Source organism: Ceratotherium simum, chromosome 12 (genome assembly GCF_057802395.1).
Source record: "Ceratotherium simum simum isolate JZ-2026a chromosome 12, ASM5780239v1, whole genome shotgun sequence".
Lineage (NCBI taxonomy): Eukaryota > Metazoa > Chordata > Mammalia > Perissodactyla > Rhinocerotidae > Ceratotherium > Ceratotherium simum.
Genome location: NC_141911.1, coordinates 22,241,238 through 22,266,418, shown reverse-complemented (window position 1 = coordinate 22,266,418; position 25,181 = coordinate 22,241,238). Strand labels below are relative to the sequence as shown.

At 40.1% G+C, this 25,181-nt stretch overlaps 1 protein-coding gene across 2 annotated transcripts; it reads right to left on the bottom strand.

The window, feature by feature from the left end:
* Positions 1-16,321: 16,321 nt before the first annotated feature.
* LOC147915796 (putative tripartite motif-containing protein 61) lies at positions 16,322-24,099 on the bottom strand. 2 transcript variants are annotated; one of them, XM_087437457.1, is made up of 3 exons: positions 23,594-24,099; positions 17,647-18,623; positions 16,322-17,553 (listed from the first exon to the last, which is right to left on the bottom strand). In XM_087437457.1, the coding sequence occupies exons 2-3, from the start codon at positions 18,169-18,171 to the stop codon at positions 17,302-17,304; spliced, it is 777 nt and encodes a 258-aa protein (XP_087293583.1). In that variant the 5' UTR covers positions 18,172-18,623; positions 23,594-24,099; the 3' UTR covers positions 16,322-17,301. The 2 variants fall into 2 exon arrangements, with proteins under 2 accessions (XP_087293583.1, XP_087293582.1); XM_087437456.1 differs by having other exon boundaries at positions 16,322-18,623.
* Between the last annotated feature and the right edge of the window lie 1,082 nt (positions 24,100-25,181).

The following is a 25,181-nucleotide window of genomic DNA, read 5'->3' as shown; positions in this document are numbered from 1 at the left end:
AAACTGGGTGGCTTAAACAACAGAAATGTATTGTTTCACATTTCTAGAGGCCAGAAGTCCAAAATCTAGGTGTCAAAAGGTGCTTCTTTATGAGGGCTGTGAGGGAGAATCCGTTCCCTGCTTCTCTTTTGGTGGTTTGCTGCCAATCTTTGGCCTTCCTCAACTTGTACATGCATCACTTCAATGGCATTCTTCCTGTGTCTCTTCACATAGTCTTCCCTCTCTGTATATATCTGTGCCTAAATTTCTCCTTTTTATAAGGACACCAGTTGTATTGAATTAGGGCCGACCCTAACAACCTTGTTTTAACTTGATTACCTCTGTAAAGGCCCTATTTCCAAATAAGTTTGCATCCTGAGGTACTGGGGGATTAGTACTTCAACATATCTTTTTAGGAGGACACAATTCAGCCCATAACAAAGATGAATTTGTTTTCCTTCTCCTAGGCCTTTATTGTTGGATTTGTTTAATCTAGCCTGGAGTTAGGCAGAGTTTGAAGTCTGTTATTGCTATGATTACTCTCAGTACACCAGAAGCTTAAAATTCCTCTAGTGATATATTTTTTTAGTCCCTCTGCTTGGCTTTAAGTCTTCCCTTTACAGTGCTCCCCAGAGAAAAATATGTCTCTTTCATTTCTCACACTGGATCCTACTCTTACTTTTACTCAACTCTTGTTACTGTGATATTGGAAGTTGGGAGGCGGGTATTCTCTAGTGTTCTGACTGAGCGTTAGTCTCAAGAGTGTACGGCCTTCAAAAATGTCGTTGACCTCCATCAGATGTAATGCTGGGCCTACCGCGCGTTCATACATCTGACCGCAGAACGGGAGATGACTAGCTCATCTTCCGTATACCTTTTCTCAAGGAGCTACCACCAAATATGCTCCACCAAAGAAGGGAAGAAAACTAAGAGGAAAAACATGGTGAGACTAAGGTGACAATAGACCTAAAACCTATGGACATATGATAGAAGATAAAAGATAATTCTTAGGGTAATGGTAAAGCAAAAGGCCCAGGATGATAGCCGTGCATCACACCTGGAACCACCACAAAACTTCAGTCCACATAGGGGGAGAGGACAGAAGGCTTCAGGAAAGATTGCTACAAAGGAACATAAATGTAAACAGATTACATGTTGAGTGTGCTTTCACTGAGAGGAGTTTTAGAGATTAGCACATTTGCTGCTGAAAGGGTTACACAGAAAATACAGCAAGTGAGAAATTAGGCAATTTTAATTGTAAAAAAAATCTGTGTATCAGAGAAAATAGAATCATAGTATCTAGGTGGCTCAGCTGTGAACAGTTATATAGTCATATGAATGTATGAATCCAATTATTATGTAAATGTATTTAGGCACTTCTAGGGAAAGAAAGAGTATGTGCCTGAGTGGTGTAAGAGACCTAAATTTTCAGTTTACTTAATAGAATGTTAATGCAAACTGTCTAACATTAAACATTATAACATAGTTATGGAGAACTAATAAGGTAAAGAACTATTACTTAGAAAAATAAATCATCTCTAGGAAACAGGAATTTGGGATAGGATGGCATGAGCCGGCACACTTTTTTTGTTGTAAACCTTATAGTATTGTTGGACTTAAAAAGATATATATACATAATTTTAGTAAAGTTGGTAATGTGTAAAGCATTCAATTATTGGCCGTGTAAGGTGGGGGCTGGTAAGAACATCATTCTTTCATCTTTGCATATCGGAAGCACTTGACGATTAATTTCCATTACATCCCTGAAGAGTAGACATTTCTAATATTTTATTGATAGTTATATAAATTTTTTTTCCTTTTGCTTATAAGTGGTGAAGACAGAATTCAGAATTGTAGAGACTACATCCAGGAGCACCCGCGGGCCGCGGCCCATCACAGCCCGGCCGCCCCGACCTCCCCTTGGCTCTGGACTCCGCAGAGCTGACACGCGCCGGAGTAGCAGCTACAGCCAGAGGATCTGGCGCAGGTTTGAGGTGCAGAGTCCTCCCATGGGACATTAGTCTTTGCATTCTCAAGGAACCTAGGGTGGTTGGTTGGTTCGTTTTCTGCCATCCACTCACATCCTCACCAGACTGAGCGCGCTCGTTCAGCCTTCCAGTCTCGCACAGATTCCTGGCCCCAGCCATAAATTTCATTCGACCACCACAGTGGACCCTGCCTTCACCCGGTGGGCCCCTCCAGTCCCCTGTCTTCTCTCGTGCCTCCCCAAGTTACGCACACTAAGGTTGAGGGAAGAGCACAGGCTTTTGAGTGAGACACTGCAAGTGTGCGATTCCAGGCTCCACCATGGAGAACCAGTCTAACCTGGCGCAGGTGACTAACCTTGCCAGACTGTCAGCAATTCCAGTGAACCACGATAATACTCCGTTCCGGTTCCTCCTTCTGACGTGAATGTTCAGCGTAAACCTAATTACAGTGTTAGGCATGTGTTATGCTTGCACAACTAGAATATCTTAAGCCAGTAAATGTAAGATATTTCAAAATTGATGTGTAATTTTCATCACTGTTTTTCTTTTGATTTTAATCTACTGACTGTATTAAACGCTCTTAGGAATTAGTCTGTGTAGGAGATAACTTGGAGATTACTTCTGATTTTTCGTATTCCATTTCTCATACACAATATTAAATTCTACCTTAAAAGTTTAAGCTTTTAAACTGACACTAAAGCTTACACTTAAGCTTTTAAAAATACACTAATGGTATTTAGGGAGATTTTATATATATTTAATTTTTGAGTGAGGAGGACGGTTTATTTGTATTCTCTTAAGCCCCAAAGTCATAAAATACTGTCAAAAATTTGAGTATAAATCAAAGTGCCAAGAATATTTGCAACACTATAAATGTTTCCATTACAGATTTTGATTCATAATCTATAAAGAGTTTCATCAACAAAAGAAAGAGATAAGAAAACCAATAATACATGACTCAAGACTATTAAAGGACACAAAAGCAAGACAGAAAGAACTGGGCAATCAATATTTGAAATAATATTCAAACATGATAATAAAATATCACATTGGAGATTCATAAATAGATTTGTAAAACTTACAAGTACTCCTTGCTAAGGAATGGGAAGCATGGCAGATGGAATTCTTGTTGGAAAGAAGATGATCTGGTGTAACACTCTGGAAGCAATCAAGCTATATTTTTCCAAATTTAAACTGGGTTCTGTCATTGTACCAGTAACGACACTTACGAGAAATTATTCTGTATCTATATGAAAACTACCAGAAATCAAAAGGGTGTGTATTGAATTTCCATTTTCATTTCCAAACACCAGAAGAAGTTAAAAGACTACCATCAGGAGAATATTTGAATAAATTATAGTACATGCATACATACAATGGGCTATCATGCAGCTGTTTAAGGGTAATCTAGCAATAAATATATTGATTAGAAAAGATCTAAATAATTCTGTGGAAAAAATTAAAAATTATAATATGAGATTTCTGATCAAAATTCATGAGAGAGACTTTTCATGATCAGTCTGTATAAAATTGTATCACCTTCTGTCACTATGTCCTACCCAACTATTCTTTTTTAGATCATTCATCATCATTTGACACATTATGTATTTATTTTTGATCTGTGTTTATGTGTTTGCTTAGTTTTGTTCATCGTAGTTTCCCTAACATTGAGAACAATGTCTGGCAATTAGGATGCACTCAATAAATATTTGTCTTCTAAATAAATATGTTAAAAATGTGAGTGTACCATATAGAAAGTACGAAAAGATTTAAAATAGAGTGTCGTGTTGTTTCTGGGTAATTGGTACATTTTCACTTTGTCCTTTATTTTACAGCCAATATGCATTTTTTTCAATAAAAATAAATATTTCCAGTTTAGGAAAAGATTTTATGATATTAAAGAATACCACAGTAGCAGGTTGAATAGTGTTCCCCCAAAATTCATGTCTATCCAGTACCTCGGAATGTGACCTTACTTGGAAGTAAGATCTTTGCCAATGTAATTAGTTAAGAAGAGATCATACTGTATTAGGATGGGCCCTAAATCCAATGACTGGTGTCCTTTTAAGAAAAGGAGAGGACACAGATAGACACGCTGAGGAGAACAATATGTGAAGACAGGTGGAGATCGGAGGGGTGCAGCCAGAAGCCAAGGAACGCCAAGGATTGCAGGAGCCACTAGAAGCTGAGAGAGGCAAGGGAGGATTCCTTCTTAGAACCTTCAGAAGGTGCAGGGCCCCACTGACACCTTGATTTTGGACTTCTAGCCTCCAAAACTGTGAGAATAAATTTCTGTTGATTTAAGCCACCAAATTTGTGATAATTTGCTACAGCAGCCCTAGAAAACTAATGCAACCACATTGTATATTAAGTGGGGGCATAGCGCAGGTTAACTGTAAGAAAAAAGTGGGCGGGCCCCGTGGCTTAGCGGTTAAGTGCACCGCTCCGCTGCTGGCGGGCCCGACGCACCGATGCACCGCTTCTCCAGCCATGCTGATGCCGTGTCCCACATACAGCAACTAGAAGGATGTACAACTATGACATACAACTATCTACTGGGGCTTTGGGGGGAAAAAAAAGGAGGAGGATTGGTAATAGATGTTAGCTCAGAGCTGGTCTTCCTCAGCAAAAAAAAAAAAAAAAAAAGAGGAGGATTAGCACGGATGTTAGCTCAGGGCTGATCTTCCTCACAAAAAAAAAAACCAGTAAGAAAAAGGAGACCATTTATGCTAAATGACTCCTCAGGCACTCAAACAAAAAATATATCAATAGACAAAAATGTCTGAAAGTATGCAATTGAATTATGTATCCTGTTTGTATCTAGGTGGTGGGATTAAGTGTGATTTCCTGCTTTCTCTGGTATTTTTCTGTATTTTCAAATGTTTTTCATATGGTTCAATAATAATAACATTGGGGAGAATACATGGTGACCACAACAAGGTTTTGGTGGTGACTGTCAACTCCCCGGTTTGTTCCTCCTCTGTAGAGTCACCAAAATAGCAAACACCATTAGAGCAGGGAAGGTGAGTTCAATTTTAACTATATTAAGTGCTTGGTACCTTTGAGATTCAAAATTAAATGAATTTACTGATTTGAAGTCTAGGAGAGTGGTCTAAGCTAAAAATACAGACTTGGAACTCTTTAAAAGAAGTTAGGTAGTTGAAGTTATTCGAATATATGATATTGCCTATGGAGTTTTCCGACCCACAAGGCTCCCATGCAACTGAGCACAGTCCCAGAAATAATCTCTCATTTCTCTGTTGTGATTCTGAACTGTGCTTTGGGATAGGGTGTTGGATAAGAGGGTGTAGAGGCAGGCTTCTTTGGGGGAGATGTAAAAGAATTTGAGGTCTATGGAACCTGGACCTGTAGTTTTTTAACAGCGATTCTGGAGATTTGAGTATGTTCAGAATCCCTCAGTAACCTCATCCCTGGCCCAAGGCTTCACCTGACATCTATGTGCTGATGGTTGATCCCAGATCTTCCTTATCAAAGGTAAGTGAGCAATGATACTTGTGTTGAAAAAATCATCGATATGGTGAAAGATGACAAAAATTAGTTGTCAAGAGACATTTTTATTACAACTTGATGAAAAAATATTAACAGAAAATGAAGCTTCATGCTGACATATTTAAAGTTTGTAAAGAATGAAGAAATGTAGTTTTTAGAATTATTAACCATAAATACAAAGTCAACATCAATATTTAAAACAATTATTTCATACAAAATGCTTCTCTTTTCCAGGGCCATTCCTTGTGCATCTGATGGAGCACCACTTATGGTTGTGAGACAAACTGATTTTTAGCCAACTTTTAAAAAGTAGGACTAGTGTTTCAGCAATTCATTGCATTATTCATCAGAAACACTTAGTGGATAAGAATCTTCTGTGAAAGAGTCACAAATAAATTATTGTTGCCCTCAGAACTATTAATATAATTAAAAGGAATTTCTGAAATGATGGATCTCAAAATTAAATTATGTTAAAAGAGTTTGTGTAATATTTGATACCATTGTTAAATTTCTCTTAAATCAATGAAAAATTCCAACTCAAAATTTTAATATTGTAAAATTATGTGGCTCCTATTTTAAATATATTTCAGTGAGGTCTCCCTTAAGCTGCAAGGAAATTAGATAACTCTTACCAAAATGAAAGAAATTATCTTGGGAAGTATCACAAAATTACATTATTTAAAAATAAGCTTGCTTGCTTAAAACTCTCACAGTTTTATTCTTTCAAGCAATTAAATAAAGAAGTTTAAAGACAAGGATTTAGAAATATACTAATCTTTTATGGATGTTAATTTAAAAATACATGATGATTGGATTTAAGTACCTATAAATTGAAAAAATATCAGCTGGTTGGTTAATCCATTTGAAGTGGATATGTAACATGGGAGCTAACATAAATAGGAAAAATAAATTAAGCTGAAAATCTACATTGAACCCAAGGCCTGGTTAAATAAAATCATGAGAAGTTTCAGATCCAGGTAACACTTGGAAAGTGTTTTAGAAACACTTTTAGGAAGAGTCCATCTTTTAGAAAGACAGACTTACTTTTCATTGCAAATGCTTAAAATACAGTATCTGGGCTGTTGATTAAAAGGTAATTTTTATACTCTCCCCTGAATGGACTGGTATTTATATGGAGGTATGCCAAAATTATAGATATACTAATTTTTTCTCCCTACACTGTCAACTACTTCATGGCAGAGAATGTCACATTATCTTTGTATTCTTGGCTTCTAGTACAATAGCCCATAAATAGCCAGTACTCAACAAAAGCTGATTGAATTAATGATTGAATGAACCAAAATATGTGTTCATTTTCTTTAAAAAAAAGCAGTTTAGAAAACAATACATAGTAGGGGCCAGCCCCGTGGCATAGCAGTTAAGTGCATGCGCTCCACTGCTGGCCACCTGGGGTTCGGATCCCAGGAGCGCACCAATGCACCACTTGTCAGGCCATGCTGTGGCGGTGTCCCATACAAAGTGGAGGAAGATAGGCACAGATGTTAGCCCAGGGCCAGTCTTCCTCAGCAAAAAAGAGGAGGATTGGCATGGATGTTAGCTCAGGGCTGATCTTCCTCACAAAAAAAATAAATACATAATATACTTTATGCTAAGACCCAAGTAAAAATGGCTTTGGATAATGAAATTATGGGTGATTTAATTTTCTTTGTGTGTAATTTGTATATTTTAAAGTGTTTATTGATCATGTAACAAAAATGTTTATAATACTGTTATCAGGGCCGGCCCCGTGGCTTGGCGGTTAAGTGCGCGCGCTCCGCTGCTGGCGGCCCGGGTTCGGATCCCGGGCGCGCACGGACGCACTGCTTCTCCGGCCATGCTCGGGCTGTGTCCCACATACAGTGACTGGATGGTTGTGCAACTATGACATACAACTATCTACTGGGGCTTTGGGGGAAGAAATAAATAAATATTAAAAAAAAATTTTTTAATACTGTTATCAAATATTTGAGTGTTTAAGAAACATTTTACTTGCCTGCTTAGTTAAATGTTATTGCCCATGGTACAGATGAAACTAGTATTTAAGGAGATAGATTTTCCAGTGTTGCTGAGCTAGTAAATGAAATTTATTGGGCGTTCACTCATTTAACAAAAGCCACATCCACAAATTTCTTCAAGATAAGCTCTTCTCTATGTTAGGATTCTGTGGCAACAATTGAGGCTTCATAGATGCCTTATTGTTTGACTGAGCAGTTCTCTGAGGCATATTCTTAGATCTTTCTGAGAATTTAACATAGGATTTTTAAGCCAGACCCTTAACTTCATTTTTAGAACATACTTTCCTGGCAGTGCCCTGGTTTTGATCCTTGCTCAGAAGTCATTCCTTAAATTTAGAATCACTTGCCGTCTGGATAAGCTAGAAATTTTCAAAACCAGCAAGTCCGGCCTCATTAGCTTATCTCTCTCCTCTCCCATTTTGCTACGAGCAGCAAGGAGAAATCAGGCAGCACCTTCTTTGAACAGGACTGACTTCTGTAAACAAGAAGACCTTTCAGGGGCTAATGACGGTGAGAGATTTCCAAACTGTCATTGTGGCTTCCGTCTTGCTTTCTATTGAATGTTTTAAAGTTACCCCCTTGCTACTTTACTGATACCTTTATCATTCCTGGGGCAGTCTGCTGATTTAAAAAATGTAGCATTCCACTTGTATTTATTTTTCTCCCTTGCCAAAAAGATTTTCTAATACTGCTTGTACCAGCCAGGGAAATGCTCCAAAACACTATTCAGATCTCTTGCACTGCCGAACTTATTTTTTTCCTCCCTTATTGACCCCTGGCTTCCATCAGCCAAGCTTACCTTGGTGTGGTTTGGATTTGATAGCTAAGTACTTCTGCGCTGGTTGCAAAGAGTTTATATTGAGATGACTTTTCATATTCAGCAGATTTGTCTTCCTTTATAATTTATCTTTTTTATGTTGCATATTGCTTTTGGTATCAGCCTCTTTGTCCAGTATATGATAGTTCTAGTGATGTTTTATTGTTTACTGGTGAACATATTTTCATTAAGAGTTTTTGGAAAACTCATCAAACTCAATGAATAAGTTTTCTTCATAATCCATTTGAAATTATTCCTAATAAATTGATAAAACACGTAAAAAAAAAAAAAAAAGCCAGCCACCATGTCACGAGCCAGGAATTAGCGAGTGACTTAGCTGGTTGGTTCTGGCTCTACGTCTCTTGTGACATTGCAGTCAAGATGTTCACTGGGGTGGGCCGGCCCGTGGCTTAGCAGTTAAGTGCGCACGCTCCGCTACTGGCGGCCCGGGGTTCGGATCCTGGGTGCGCACCCACGCACCGCTTCTCCGGCCATGCTGAGGCCGCGTCCCACAAACAGCAACTAGAAGGATGTGCAGCGATAACAGACAACTATCTACTGGGGCTTTGGGGGGGAAAAATAAATAAATAAATAAAATTATAAAAAAAAGAAAATATTCCTTCATGTAAAAAAGGCTACCATATGTCTTGTGGCCCTGCTCACTGCCACATTTGAGGCAACAACTGATTCTTCTCTCCACCCAGGTGACCCCCACCTACGCCCGCATCAACCACAGGGGGGCGCCGTAGGACTGTAGAAAGATGGGCTCTGGGACTTGCTAGCCTGGCCTTGGGTGAAATTCCCCCTTAGTCACCTATTATGGGGGGAACCTGGGGAAACTTACATAACATCTTCATCTCTAAAAGAATTAGGTAAAGGAGGATAAAAATCTCAACTTCAATCATTTCAATCTGATCAAAAATCTAATAAAAGAAAATCTAATAAAAGGTACTTTTTGGCTTAAACCACAGATATTTCTTAAAGCACAGCACTGAATTCATAATATATCAAAATTTACTTTTCACTTAAGCTTCTCAACTACAGGGTATATCCAATTATGGACATAAGTGGATGGGATTTGGGCTAGATTAGATTAACTCTGAGGAACCTGCCAAGTTGGAAAAGTGTAATTTTCACATGATGCACAGAATGAAATGGGAGATTAGGAATTCATTGTGAGATAGAGCTGAGAAACACACACACATATACACAACCACCCGCTGAAGTCAATGGTGAGCTACCAACTAGTGAGGATTGGTGGGGACAAGATCCCGAGAGGAGGGCGTGGAGTTTTCCCTTGCAAGCCGTTACTGATTCCAAAACAGGCTGAGAGGGCAACTCTCAGGGTGAAGGGATCACATTTGGAGTTCAGGGCACCTCATAGAGGATGTGTCCTGGTAAAATACTCCAAACTTTAAATTGGGATCAGTGAAGTGCTACATACTAGAAGAATCACGAATGGGAGATCCCTTAAAGAGTCCATTGATTTAATCATCTCAAACCCTGATAGTTTAGGACAATCTCTATTTGATTGTTAGAGACCCCAAAATGAATTTCCAAGTGTTAAGATATAAAGTCTCGGTAACATGTGCTGTCGCGGAAACATTCACACACTGCTGGTGAGAATGTAAGTTGGTACAACTACTTTTCATATTTTGCAAAGATGCATACATATTTAAAATAGTTTATCAAGTACAATAGTGTGAGTGCCTGGGTGGGAGAGAATGGGAATAGAGAATGAGGATAAAAGGGAAAACTAAAAGTTAAGAGATCAGCCTTGTATGAACTAATAAGGACAATATACAATGAACTGAGGTCCACAAAACGACCAACCGAAGAACTACGAAACAAGCAAGGAAATTCAATGAGCATGAATAACTTCCCTCTGAGTAGCAAAAAACCACAGAAATAATACGCTATACATACTGAGTGGTAAGTGAATTTATTAGCCTAATATCTTTTGGAAAAAATTATTAATTAACCACAAAGTGAACAATGCATATTTAAAAAAATCAAATGATACAGAATATAGGATCAAGTTTTCCCCTACCCTAACCCTCCCCCACCCCACTAACACATCCCTTAAGACACAATGTTAGCTCCTGTAACCTTTGCATGTATGTTTCTGAATCATTTTTTATATATTTAGACATATATAACCCTTTTCCAAATTTTATATACATATATATATATACATATACACACACACATATATAAAAAATGAGATGGGATCATCCTATACATATTATTTCATAGCTTGCCTTTTTTTACAACTTAAATTAGTTTTATTCTTTTTCTTTTTCTTTTTTAATTGAGATATAATTGGCATATAACATTGTAGTAGTTTTAGGTATACAACATAATGATTTGATATATGTATATATTGTGAAGTGATTACCACAGTAAGTTTAGTTAACATTCATCAGTACGCATAGTTACAAATTTTGTGTGTATGTGATGAGAAATTTTAAGATCTTTTCTCTTAGTAACTTTCAAATATACAATACAGTATTGTTAACTATAGTCTCCATGCTGTACATTACATCCCCAGAACTTATTTATCCTATAACTGGAAACTTGTACCTTTTGACTACCTTCACCCATTTCACCCACCCCTCTTCCCCCCTGCCTCTGACAACCACTAATCTGTTTTCTGTATCTATGAGTTTGGGTTTTTTTTTTTTTTAATTTAGATTCCACATATAAGTGAGATCATACAGTATTTGTCTTTCTCTTTCTGACTTATTTCACTTAGCATAATGCCCTAAAGAACCACCCATGTTGTCGCAAATGGCAAGATTTCCTTCTTTTTTATGGCTGAGTAATATTACATTGTGTGTGTGTGTGTGTGTGTGTATCTTTATCCATTCATCCATTGATGGACACTTAGGCGTTTGCATCTCTTAGCTATTGTAAATAATGCTGCAACGAACATGTGAGTGCAGATATCTCTTTGAGTTAGCATTTTTCTTTTCTTCGGAAAAATATCCAGAAGTGCAACTGCTAGATCATATGGTAGTTCTACTTTAATTTGGAGGGGAACCTCCCAACTCTTTTCCATAGTGGCTGCACCAATTTACATTCCCACCACAGTGGACAAGGGTTCCCTTTTCTTCAGATCCTCACCAATACTTATTTCTTGTTTTTTTGATAATAGCCATTTTAGCGAGTGTGAGATGATACCTCATTGTGGTTTTGATTTGCATTTCCCTGATGATGAGTGATGTTGAGCACCTTTTCACGTACCTGTTGGCCATTTGGATGTCCTCTTTGGAAAAATGTCTATTCAGTTCCTCTGCCCATTTTCTAATCAGATTTTTTTTTCTACTGAGTTGTATGAGTTTTTTATATATTTTATTCATCAATCCCTTATCAGATATATGATTTCCAAATATTTTCTCCCATTTGGTAGGTTGCTTTTTCATTTTGTTGATGGTAACCTTTGCTGTACAGAAGCTTTTTCGTTTTGATATAGTCCCACTTGTTTATTTTTGCTTTTATTTTATCCTTTTTAGAGTGTTACAACATCATGCATGCTCTCTTATGATATTCATGCATAATTGGCACAGCCAAAAACTATTTCACTGCAATTTTCTAAACGGTTTCCCATTTTGCACACCAATAGAATATTCAAAAGTATAGGCAAGAAATGGAAAACCAACAGTTTTAGGTACTATGGAAACCAAGTTGTTTCCTGTCATTAAAACAGAAATCTGAATGTGAATACAAAGGAAATAAGATACTTTGCATGTTGTTTTCAAAAAAGATATCTAGCAATGTGCACATATTATATATTCCACAGTGCTAATTCCTAATGTCCTACCTGTCCTTTACAATTGTCTTTGAAGAGAGAATATTTCCCATGTTAAAGAAAAGACTGGGATTTTTTTCGTTCCTTAAAAACTTTTTCATCTTGCATGATTTCAACCCACAGAAACATTACAAGAGGAGGATAGTGAGCATAGTGTGCTCTTCACCTAGATGGGCCTGTTTTTATTTTGCCCCACTTCTTTATCTCTCCCTTTATACATAGTTTTATTTTTCTTTTCTGAACCATTTGAGAGGATAAATGCTTCAATAGATATCCCATAAGAATAAGGGCTTGTTCCTGCATAACCGCAATGCAGTTACCACATCAGGAAATTTACCATTGATAAAATACTGTTATGTTATCGTGAATATAGAGTCCTATTCAAATTTCCCTAGTTATCCCAGTAATGCCCTCTATAGATTATTTTTCCTGATCCAGGACCCAATCAAGGATTCCAAACTAATTTTAGTTTCTCTTTTTAGTCTGTTTTAATCTAGAAGAATCCTCAGCCTTACTTTATCTTTCTTTTTTTTTTTTTTCTTTTTTGTGAGGAAGATCAGCCCTGAGCTAACATCTATTGCCAATCCTCCTCCTTTTTTCCCCATTTTCTCTCCAAAGCCCCAGTAGATAGTTGTATGTCATAGCTGCACATCCTTCTAGTTGCTGTATGTGGGACGCGGCCTCAGCATGGCCAGACAAGCAGTGCGTCAGTGCGTGCCCGGGATCCAAACCCGGGCCGCCAGTAGCGGAGCATGCGCACTTAACCGCTGAGCCACGGGGCCAGCCCCTTACTTTATCTTTCTTAAAGTTGACATTTTTGAAGAGTCTAAGCTACTTGTTATGCAAGCTATCCATGGTAGGGATTGTCTCATTATTTCCTCTTTAGATTCAGGTTAAGCATTTTAGGCAGAAATACTATATACGTGATGTCGTGTCCTCCTCAATGCAGTACATAAGGTTTACACATTACTTTTAAGATTTATGTTTTTATGTTGGATCATGAATGCCTTTTTTTTTTTTTTTTTTTTGGTCACATAGGAAACATTCTCCTTTGCAGAAATAAGGTCTATTTTGGAGATGGGAGGTGGCAGTGACTGGCAGTGAAGTGATGATTTCACTGTTTCTTTGTTGTAATGACAGCCAAGAGCTGAGTCAACCCTTAAGGAAAGAAGAGACAACATTGGCCATCCAAGGGCACCAAGAAGACAAAATTAATTAGCAAAGTGTGCAGTGGGCCATGGTTTTGACTATGAGATTTGTATATTCTATAATTAATTAATTAGTTAATGAATACTGCAAATATTTATTGAGAACCTATTAATACCAGGCACCATTATAGAAGCTGGAACACAGGAATGGACAACAGTCACTCCCCACACCGCCTTGGCTCCAGCCACTCACACTCCGTTCTGCCTCAAGGTCTTTGAAATTATTTTCCCTCTAACACATAAAAAATATCTCTTGATTTGCCACCAACCTTCTCTGCTACTTCAGAAAACTATTTATTTTCTAGTCTCCACATCTCAGTGATGGAACCTCCATTTGCCTAAGTGCAAATGCAGAAATTCTTGGAAGCATCTTTGAATTCTCTCATTCCTTAACCCCAACCAATCAACCCAATAGCAAGTCCTGCGGTCATTAGTTGAAATTACGTCCCTGCACTCCCACACCCCTTCCCTTGGACCCCTGCTTCTGTTTCTTTCTCTAAAGCCACAGAATTGTAATGGGAAAAGTCCTTGTTCACGTCAGCCTGGCAAGCAGACAACTGGTATAGAATCACGGCTGATTCTTGTCAATCCCATTGCCGAGAATAATCAATAAGCAAAGAAAAGTAAATAAAGACTGAATAGTATTCAAGTGACTTTACTGCCAGATCACTTATGAAATTACTGAAAACAGTGTCAACTGAGTGAGAAGGTCAGGTGTCAGATTGCTTTGAGTTGAAGTGTGAAGAGGAGACAAAGATATCAATTCTTCAGATCCTCTATTCTAGGAGATTTAATCAATGTGGAACAATTGTCTCAAAGTCAATTTCACCAGGATTCTGTTTTCCCCTACAGTGTAATTCCATATTCTAATCCATATTACAAACAGTGGGATTAACCAGCCCAACAGGGAGCCCATGACAAATAAGTTTAGCCTTTAAGAATACATATAATGCCTTAAGGAGAATGTTGGCAGAAACAACCAAGTTCAAGGTGCTTTGGTGAAAGCTCAGAAACAGATGAGGAAAACGTTATTTGAAACTGGAGGAAAGGTGACTCTTGTCTATAGTGGGAGAAAACATTGAATTGTGTCCTACCATTGTGTGGAAAGCAGAACTTGTAAGTGATGAACTTGGATATTTAGTTGAGAAGAGCAATCCTCTGTGGCTGGAAACTCCACCCTCTGGGTCCATATAATTTATACTTTATAGAATTACTGACAGTTAATATACCATGGTTAACTGAAACTTGAATCACTGAGGGACTTGGGTTAATTTAACTACCCGCGGTAACTGAGTTCTGTGCATATAGGAACCATGTAAAGTGTGAACTGTGTGTGTGTGTGTGTGTTTCTGGTCTAACCATACCTCAGCCCCACCACTGGCCTTCAGCACGTCACTCCAGTCATTTAAGTAGCTCCTAGGCTCCTTATCCACAGAAGCCTTTCCCAATAAAGAGATATTTTTTCCTTTCATTCCATTGTGTTTAGACATTTCTCTCAATGATGTTTTGTCAGATGTGTACAGAGATGCATGGCAACTGGACTTTTGGTGGTGAACAAAATGTAGTCTATACAGAAGGCAAAATATGATGGTCACTTGAAATTTATATGGTATAAACCAATGCTACCTCAATAAAAAAATGAATTAAAAAAAATAAAAACCAAACACAAAATAAAATTTCTAAAAAAGGCCCAAAAATATATAACGTTTTATAATTCTCCTAATGAAGAATGTTTCAAGGCTATTTTACTTAAAAGAAATTTCTCCTATGTGGGGGAAGTTATTGAACAACTGCCATCAAATTGAGCCAAAATTATTATCAATTTCTACTTTAATCTATTTATAAGTTCTAATTGGAGGATTTTATTTCTAGCACTATTAATGTAAATTTCACAAATATCTAATTGGATTCAATAATTGTGGTAAACAGTAGTTTTTTTAACCTCATATTACATATATCTTTACAGCCCCCTTGAGATAAGTGGAGACTTGCAATTAGTTTTAGGGAATGGAATAAGAGAAAATGCGTGTCACTTCCTGGTGTTGGATTTTGAGTCTCGTGTGCCATTTTAACACTCTCTCTTCTTCTAGCTGGAGTGACCCTGTACTATTTCAGCACAGGACTGAGGGAGTCAGATTCCTGGGTGGGGGCTGGAGCAGTGCCCGCTGACCCTCCCTGCACTTCACAAGAAGAGGTACTAAGTTTTATCTTCCTAATAAGAAACTGAGATTACCACAGCATAGCATGCCTACCCTGATCAATGTAGGGGTTACTCCTAACCTCAATGAAATGGGCTCTCGAAAGCTCTCCTGACCACCTTTCTCACAATATAGAGATAAAAATTACAGATATACAAAATAAAACTCTTTTATTACCAGGAGTTGTAAACAATACACATATAGGCTTCCAAATAGAAGCATTTTCTAAAATGATGGTAGTTTAACATAATGTAATGCAACACAGGTCTGTGGTATTTTGAGGTTATATGTGGACATGGTTTTTTAAAATGCAAGACAAAAGAAAAACAAATAGAATTCTGAAAAGAATTTGTATAAAGACAAAATGAAAAATTGAATGTGATACTTTTTCTACCTTTTACCTTAGTTTTATAAATTGGCTTAAGTGTAACCCTGGCCACTACTTCACAGGAGACGTCTATACGCTGGCAGGATTAGACTCCACCAACCTCTCGAGTGTCCTACAGGTTAAGCCAAGTTACCCACTTCTGTTCTGCTTAATCATGGGGCAGGTGTTCATTGCCCTTACTGGAGGGTCTCAGCCATTGTCACGATGTCACTGGTCACATTCCCTTTCATGTGGCCTTCCCTCCTCATCTCCTCCACTCTAACCATCCCCCTTAAACACTAGTTCCTTCAATAGTGGTCCAAACGCTTTCTGGCATTAAATGGATCTCTACGACTCCAACATTACAGAAAGTAAAAACTTTCTTCAATATATTTGAAAGCATGGAATTAACATTTAATAAACTGGTGAATTTCTAGAAATGGAAAATATATAGGAAAATCATAAATGCTGTGAGAGCATTTATGAAACCTTGAAAAGACAATGTAAAAAAAAAAAACAACCTGGCATTTTTATGTATTTTATTTCACAGTTACAAAAGCACTTTGCATTTGTTTCCTGCAACATTTCTGTGAAATAGGCCTGATAAGTAATATGTTATAGTTAGTGAAACAGAGGGACAGAAGATGACTGTCTTCTAGGTGTTAACAAACAAAACATGCTGCACTATCTTTGCAATTTCCTGTGACTATCTGATTACTTTACAAGTTAAAAAACACACACAACCAAAAGCCAAAACACCATAACTCTTGAGATCATATCATCCCAACAATTAATAATTATATAATATTCCAAGTGGCATTCATGAAAAATAGGAAGAAAAATATCAACATGCAAAGGTCTCCCAGGTAGATCTTCATTCCTGGGTTACTATACAGATTGTAAGAATGTCTGAAGTAGGTCCAATATAGAAATAAGCCCTAAGTTTTTCTCTAAATGTATCAGTGTACGTATAGATATGAGACCTGTTATTCAAATTATAAAATGAAACCTCTCCCAACTCATAGTCCAGAAAAATGCTAATCTGCGTGGATATTATTATATCCAATGCAACACAGGTGTAAGACCAGAGCTGGATTCGCCAGCATCCATCTTTTGGGGATGGTGAAGTCATAGCATTTCTGGGAAAAGATTCCTTACAGACACCTACGGCCCATTCACCATTGCCTCTTACTTCCACCTGCCAATAGTGCCTGCCAGAAACAACCATCTGAAGACTCAGGACAGCTGGCAAAAAAGTAAAGTTGTTGAGATTGTAAGGAAAGTTTGCTTTCAGCTTTCCTAAGGTCACACTTTTTCTGTCTTCTGAGATGATAAGATTGGGGTGTGCAGTTTCAATATCTAGTGTCAAATTGACCTTAAACAGGTTGATCATTTTCTGTATGATCATTTAATTGTATGAACAACTAAAATATTGCTCATAAGGACTGAAACATTTTTCCTTGAATTCATATGAAAAGAAGGCTGGGGTGTTCAGGTTTTCACATTTGTTATAGATACTTTCAATACCTGTGAGTATATCCAGGTCTGACTGCTCACACATTTCTGCTGTTTCAAACAGAAGCTTTTTTAGTGTGGACACATGCTCTGAGAATTTTACTTTGTTTTCATTCAGTTTTTCTTGAACAGCATTCTCTGCAATCTGTAATTTGAAAATAATTAAATTATTCTCTTTTCTAAGGAAACTCTTAAATTGTTTAAAATCGGAGTCTAATTCCCCCCTTTGAATCTTCACCTTTCCCTGCAATTCAAATGATTTTGAAATTTGGATTTCTAACTTCTTTTCAGCATCTTCAACCTGCTTCCTCAGGGGCTTGATGTAGCTTCTGAGCTTCCTCCTGTGACTAGCTGCAGCTTGTTCAGTGGGCGTCAGGGGGTGATCCCGGTGGTCAGAGGAGACCCTGCACTGGGGACACAACAGCTCCAGGTCCTCCTCACAGAACAGGGCCAGAACCTGATTGTGCTTCTCACACAGGGGCTTCTCTTCCTGCCCTTTCCTCTTGCTGCTCGTGGTGGGAAGCTGCTTAACAATGTCAGTCAGGTGACGTAACTGGGGGTTCCTCTTGAAGCTCCTGTCAGGGCAGTGGTGGAGGCAGATGGGACAGGGGAAGATGTCCTGTAGGTCTTCCCAGCACTGGTGGATGCAGGAGAGACAGAAGTTGTGCCCACAGTGAATGGTCACTGGGTCTCTCAGGTAATCCAGGCAGATGGGGCAGTTGGCCTCTGCTTGGAGCTGGGCCAGGGAGACTGCAAAGGCCATTGTGTAGTCAGGGTTTCTATCAGAGGATTCTCCCTTAGAAAGGTCTGGTTCTCCTAGCACTAGTGAAAGTGAGAAGCTGATGGCTCTCAGTCTTCACTCTCCTTCCTGGCAGGCAGCAACTAGGAAGCCACAGTACCTACAGGTGCTTCTGCCTCATTCCCTTCAGTCCCAGAGGAAGGTTCCATGAGGAGCCACAGTACACACAAACAGAGATGTCCCTGCACATTCTTCTCTGGTCTCACGCCCAGCCAAATGGAAGGGCAGCTGTGGAATCCAATCAGTCGAGAAAGAGTCATAATCCACGTCACCAAGTCATTCCTGTGGGCAAGAAGTTCCTCTCATCTGAAACTGAAGTTCAGTTGAGCATCGACACTATCATTCCAGTACAAACTGTACTTTATTGTAACCAAAATGTTGATGAGGGGAAATTTCTCTTCATTGATGTATTCCAGCTAAGAAATACAGTAGGAAACACAGAAATATGTATTGATCTTATTTTGATTTTGTTTCAAAAGAATATATTGTAAAATCAAACAAACTCTATCAACAACAAAAGAAATAGCTACAACTAAAAACAACTTAAATGGCCAACAAATGATGACTGGATCAAGAAATAGTGGTATATCCTCACAATGGAATAGTATTTAGCAATAAAAAGGAATGAACTAATGAGCTCAAAATAATTATGCTAAGTGAAAGGTGCCAGACCCTCCTCCTCCCTCAAAAAAAAAAAAGTATATATATTATATATTGTATTATTTCTTTTATATAAAATTTTAGAAAATGCAAACTAATCTAAAGTAACAGTACAGGTGAGTGGTTGTCTGGGGATGGGGTGGAGTGGTTGTGTAGTGGAGAGAAGCATTACTAAGGGGCATGGGCAAACATCTGAGGTTGATGTATCTATTCATTATCTTGAATGTGGTGATGGACTCATGGATGTACACAATTGTCAATACTTACCAAATTTTACACTATAAAAACCTATAGTTAGTTTTATGTCAATTATACGTCAAGCAGCTATTTTTTTTAAAAGGTAACAAACCCTTTCCTGTTATGCACACATATTTGATCTTCAGTTAACTATTAGTTAACTTCCCAGCTGATCCTCTAGCAATCTCATAAGGTGACCTGTCACCTATGTTGCTAGGTAACATTGCTTATGGCAAAAATGACCCCTAATTGGTAAATTGCATTTGGACTTGGAGGAACTAAAAATATACTATAAATACCTGATGGGAACACCGTAGCTCTGGCCTTTGTTGAGTATGGTGACCTTGTAATTAGATATGTCCCTTGAAGGGACCATGGAAACTGTACATGAGGCTCCTCAGTCGGGGTGATTCCCCCACTTTCCTGTTTGTGGATCTGGTCTCCCTGATCCTCATCTGTCACCAGGTGAGGGCGTGGGGTAAGGAATAAGGACCCCCACAGAAGAGAGTCGTTTCATGCTGACCTGTTGGCAAGCTTTGGTTCTTGTTCCATATCCTCCTAATATGATAATAAGTATGGCCTATAATAGTCTTGTGAATAAAAATGTTTCATTAATCAAAATTGCCTGGTGCAACAAGAAAATCACACAAATATGAGAACTGAGTATGTGAAAAATAAAGAATTGCAGTTAATTATGTATTGTGTGTGTGTGTGTGAGATGATGATCTAATTTTTTTTAAAAAGACAGTCCCTAGCCTTTAATTTTTTTTTTTTTTTTTTTTTGGTGAGGAGATCAGCCCTGTGCTAACATCTGCCAATCCTCCTCTTTTTTTTTTTTTTCTGCTGAGGAAGACTGGCCCTGGGCTAACATCTGTGCCCATCTTCCTCCACTTTATATGGGACACCGCCACAGCATGGCTTGCCAAGCAGTGCGTCGGTGCGCGCCCGGGATCCGAACCGGCGAACGCCGGGCCGCCCCAGCGGAGTGCGTGCACTTAACCGCTTGCACCACTGGGCCAGACCCTCTCTATCCTTTAAAGATACAAGCTCAAGTATATACATATGAAGTGACATGTCTGGAATGTTATCTAGAATTTGCTTCAATATAATCACATGCAGAGGAAAGAGGGTGTGGTATAAATGACAGAAGATGGTCCAAGAGTTGGTAATTATTGAAGCTAGATGATGGGTATGTGGGGGTTCATTTTACTAATCTGTCTACTTTTGTATATGTTTGAAGTTTTCTGGTCTAACTCTTGCATTGAGAATAAGTATGAAAGTGGATAGAATACACAAAACAACTGATGGAAGGCACTGAAGAGCAAACAAGGCTGTCAGCACTGAGAAGGCAAAGTCCTGGAGTGAAGAGGACCCTACATTGGCCTCCCTTTGTATGTCTCATGGAATGAGGGCATTCTCCATGTGGGGAGTACATTCCTATTTTCATATATAGTGTGTATATTCAGTGTATAAAACATTCGCATCTGTGCATCCCCTCCTTTTTCACTCACATACCCTCCTGCGTCAATTTTGCCTCTCTACAGATTATCCTATCAGCATACAAATGCGATAGATTGCTCCCACCTCAGAAAAGAAAATCCTCTCTAGATCTAACTCCTCCTGCCCAGCTACCATCTCATTTCCATCTTTACAGCAAAACTCCTTGAGTTTGCTTTACTTCTCCATTTCTCTCTTCCCATTCTCTCTTGAACCCACTAAAAAGCATTCCCATATTCCCAATTCCATGAATACCTCTTTCCATAAATTTATCAATGATATCTACTTGGCTAAATTCAATGGTCATTTTCTGTCCTTTTTTTTGTGTGTGAGGAAGATCAGCCCTGAGCTAACATCCATGCTAATCCTCCTCTTTTTGCTGAGGAAGACCGGCTCTGAGCTAACATCTATTGCCGATCCTCCTCCTTTTCTTTTTCCCCAAAGCCCCAGTAGATAGTTGTATGTCATAGTTGCACATCCTTCTAGTTGCTGTATGTGGGACACGGCCTCAGCATGGCCAGAGAAGCGTTGCATCGGTGTGCGCCCAGGATCCTAACCGGGCCGCCAGTAGCGGAGCGTGTGCACTTAACCGCTAAGCCACGGGGCTGGCCCTCACTTTCTGTCCTGAACACCCTTGATCTACCATGAGCATTTGATATAGCTGATAACTCTCTTCTCCAGAAACACTTTCTTATCCTGGCTTTCAGACCACCAACTCGGTTTCTCCTTCCTTTCTAGCCATTTCTTCGAGACTCTCACTAGGGACCCCTAACGTCCACTAACTCTAAAGGGCACCACAACGAGGGTTGCCAGATTTAGCAAAAGAAAATACAGGGCAACCAGTTAAATTTGAAATATTGCAAGGGACACACTTATCCTAAATGGTCCTTTGTTGTTTATCTGAAATTCACATGTCAGTGGGCATCCTGTAGTCTATCTGGCATTCTTAACCAGAACACAGTCTTGGCCCTGTTATCTGTTTTATCTTCATGGCTCCCTAGGTGATCTCTTCTACTGTCAAGGTTTTAAATACAGTTTGTATGCTGATAACTCCTAAATTTTACCTCCAGCTTGGAGCTCTTCCCTAAACTCCAGATCCATGTATCCCACCTCTACTTGACATCTCCACTCATATGGCAAATAATCATCACTACATTAATATGTTCGACACAGAGCTCCTGATAGTCCTGTACAATCCATCTCCTGCTGCAGTCTTGTCCATTTCTGTTAAAGCTTACTCCATTTTAGCAGTTAACTTAGGTTAATCATATTCACACCATCCACGATCCTTCTTTTATTCTCACGTCTCATGTCAGGATCATCATCAAGTCCTGTAGGCTTTATTGTCAACATGGATTCAGAAATCAATTACTGGGGCCAGCTCTGTGGCTTAGTGGTTGGGTTTGTGCACTCCACTACTGGCAGCCCGGGTTGGGATCCCGGGCGCACACCGACGCACTGCTTGTCAGGCCATGCTGAGGCAGTGTCCCACATACAGCAACTAGAAGGATGTGCAACTATGACATACAACTATCTACTGGGGCTTGGGGGAAAAAAAAAAAAGGAGGGGGATTGGCAATAGATGTTAGCTCAGAGCCGGCCTTCCTCAGCAAAAAGAGGAGGATTGGCATGGATGTTAGCTCAGGGCTGATCTTCCTCACACACAAAAAAAAGAAATCAATTACTTCTTATCACTCCCACTGCCATCACCCTGCTCCGAGCCATCATCATTTCTTGCCTGGATGATTGCAGTACTTCCTAATGGTTTCCCTGCTTCCCCTATTTCCCTTTTTTCCATCTATTTTCCACACAGTAGCCAACGCTCCTGGTTAAATATAAATTCCAAACCCTCCTTTGGCTCTCCACTTGACTCAGTAAAGTAGCCTAGGTCCTTCTCATGATGTCTGAGACCCTACATGTACTCCCCCCTCCTCAGTTTTCTGACTTCACCCCCTAAATTCTCTATCTCTGGTTCTCTCTGCTCCAGCACACTGGCCTCCTTGACATTCCCTGAACACTTTTCATGAATTCTCATCAAATACTTAATTCACTGAATAAACATTGAGATTCTACAATATGCTACCAATTTGAGGGATGAAATGATTGAAGCAGTACACTATTGCCTCCATTGTATAGAAGAGAAAACAAGATTCAAGGAGGTTATAATGAGCTCAGGGCCTCACAACATGACTGGAACACTGTACAACAACAAAAAAAAGATGTTTACGTAATAATATATTTATATCTATAGCTATCTTCAGGTAAAATATTTAGCAAAAAGAAGAGCCCAAAGTAGGGGGTCACTCAGGAGCAGCTCACACTAACCCCCCTTCCCCACGACCCCTCACTCCTAGTCCAGGTCCAGCAGGGGACAGATGTTTGGTCATGTCCACACCCACAGCTAGAGCTGCCTCTCCTCTGCTTTCCCAGAACTGCATCCCCTTCTGTATTAAAGTATCCAACCTGAGAGCCAGATGGTTTTTCAATCGTGAATCTAATCAACACACCCGCCCAAATCACCCCACTTTCCTCTGAAGCCTCCCAGGTTCCCTGGATTGGGTCGCTTCTTCCATTACAGGCTGTCATACCCCATAATATCCCTCCTTCTTAGAAAAGACCCAGTGGAATGAGGCATTTCCATCTGAGTCTTTGGTTAAAGTCTGGAACCCAGCGACCCCAACTCCCAGGGTGGGGCCAAGTCAAGTTTGCCCTGATCCCATCAGCACACAGCGCCCAGGCGGCCCCCCCAGGGAGGAACCCCAGATCCCAGTGGAGCGTGGCACGAGGCAGCTTCTTGGCACCCATGACTTGCGCCAACTGGGGCCCAGGGGACCTACGATCCTTGTTTCCCAGGTGACTCTGAGGCCCCCTCCCCAGCACCCAGAGACCGTGGTGAGGCGCCCTCGACAGGTCACCCTAGTTCCAGCTCTCGCTGGCTGGTCGCCCCCTGGGGTCAAGAGGAAGCCCCCACCCCTTCCCGAGCCCCGCGCACCTGTGGCCGCCTCCGCTCACCCCCCTTGCGCACACGTGCCGGGTCGGGCTCTGCTCTGCGTGGGGAGCGGGGCCTTATGTTCCTGCGGCCTGGGGGCTGCGGCTGCGACTGCCCGCCGGGGATTAAGGGCCCCTCCCTTCCCTGCAGCGCAGACGCGTTTCCTCATCCGGGTCAGAAAACACATCACACCCGACCTCCCAGTCACTGTTAGGGTGCAAACCTGGCCCGGTTCCCCTTCAAAACCCTGAAGGGAGTTTCCTTTCCTGGCCTTTGTAGAGGGTCAGGGGAAGCTGGAGGCCCTGGCAGGGCATGGACAGGAGGGTGTAGAAGCCCTCTTGTTTAGGATGTAGGGAAGCAGGGTGTGCAGTTTTCAAAACATTCTGATGTGTTGAGAGATCCTGGGTAATCTCAAACACTAATTGCTCTTTTCAGTTGACACCTAAGTGGTAAGGGCTGCGGAATCTGACCTTCATCCCAGTGCTTTGCCTCCATCTTCTTTTTTTTTTTTTTTTGAGGAAGACTGGCAACAGATGTTAGCTCAGGGCCAATCTTCCTCTTTTTCTTTTTTTCCTCCCCAGAGCCCCAGTAGACAGTTGTTTATCCCAGGTGTAGGTCCTTCCAGTTCTTCTATGTGGGATGGCGCCTCAGCTTAGCTTGATAAGCGGTGAGAAAATCCGGGCCCAGGATGGGAACTGGAGAAGCCCGGGCGCCTGAGGGGAATGCGACCTTAACCGCCTCACCCCTGGGCTGGCCCCGCCTCCATCTTCTTAACAGATCCAATCATCTCGTTATTAGCTCCTTCATTCCCTTCTCCACTCAACAAACCTTACCAGTGCACTTGTCTTAGAATCCCGGCACAGAGACAATAGCCAGTGTTGAAACCCAGCATGGGACTGTCCAGGGAGAAGAGACATAAAAAAGCAGTGCAGTGTTGGCCCTGCTTCAGTGTGGGTGGCCATCCATTCAGGAGAGGAGGATAAGGCTTTTCTTTTCATCAGGAACACAAGTTCCTGTCCGCCAGACCTGAGCACTGAGTGTGTCCAGCACCATCTGCTGGAAAACTTGTGAACAATCAAAATGACATACATGGTTATGAAACTTCACACAGATAAAAAATAATGCAGGGATAGTCGGTCCTCTGGTGGCTACTGCAGCGGCTCTCGGTCCATCCCGGAAGCGCGCTGTGCACATGTTGGCAGATGTCCATTCCTGCTTCTAAACTACAAATGAGACAACACGTGTTCTACAACTTCCCCTCGCCCCTTTTGTTCACTTAACATATGGTCTTAGAAATCTTCCCATATCGGCACAAATATTTCACTTTTTTGGGGTCAACTTTGAGCAAAAGCCTGAATGGAAAATGTTGTATTCATGTTGGAGAAAGAATGTTTTGAAGAACCAGTAACATATTCTTTCCCCTAGATTGGTGTTTCCTCCAGTATTTTTTACCCTCTCATTTTGAAATAAAAGCTACCATTCCCTGAGTCCTTTACTATATCAGAGACCCTGTGCTCTATGCTTTACTCAAACATCCCTTGGAATCTTCACGAGAATTCTGGGTTGTAGAAAGAATTGTCTCCCATCAACA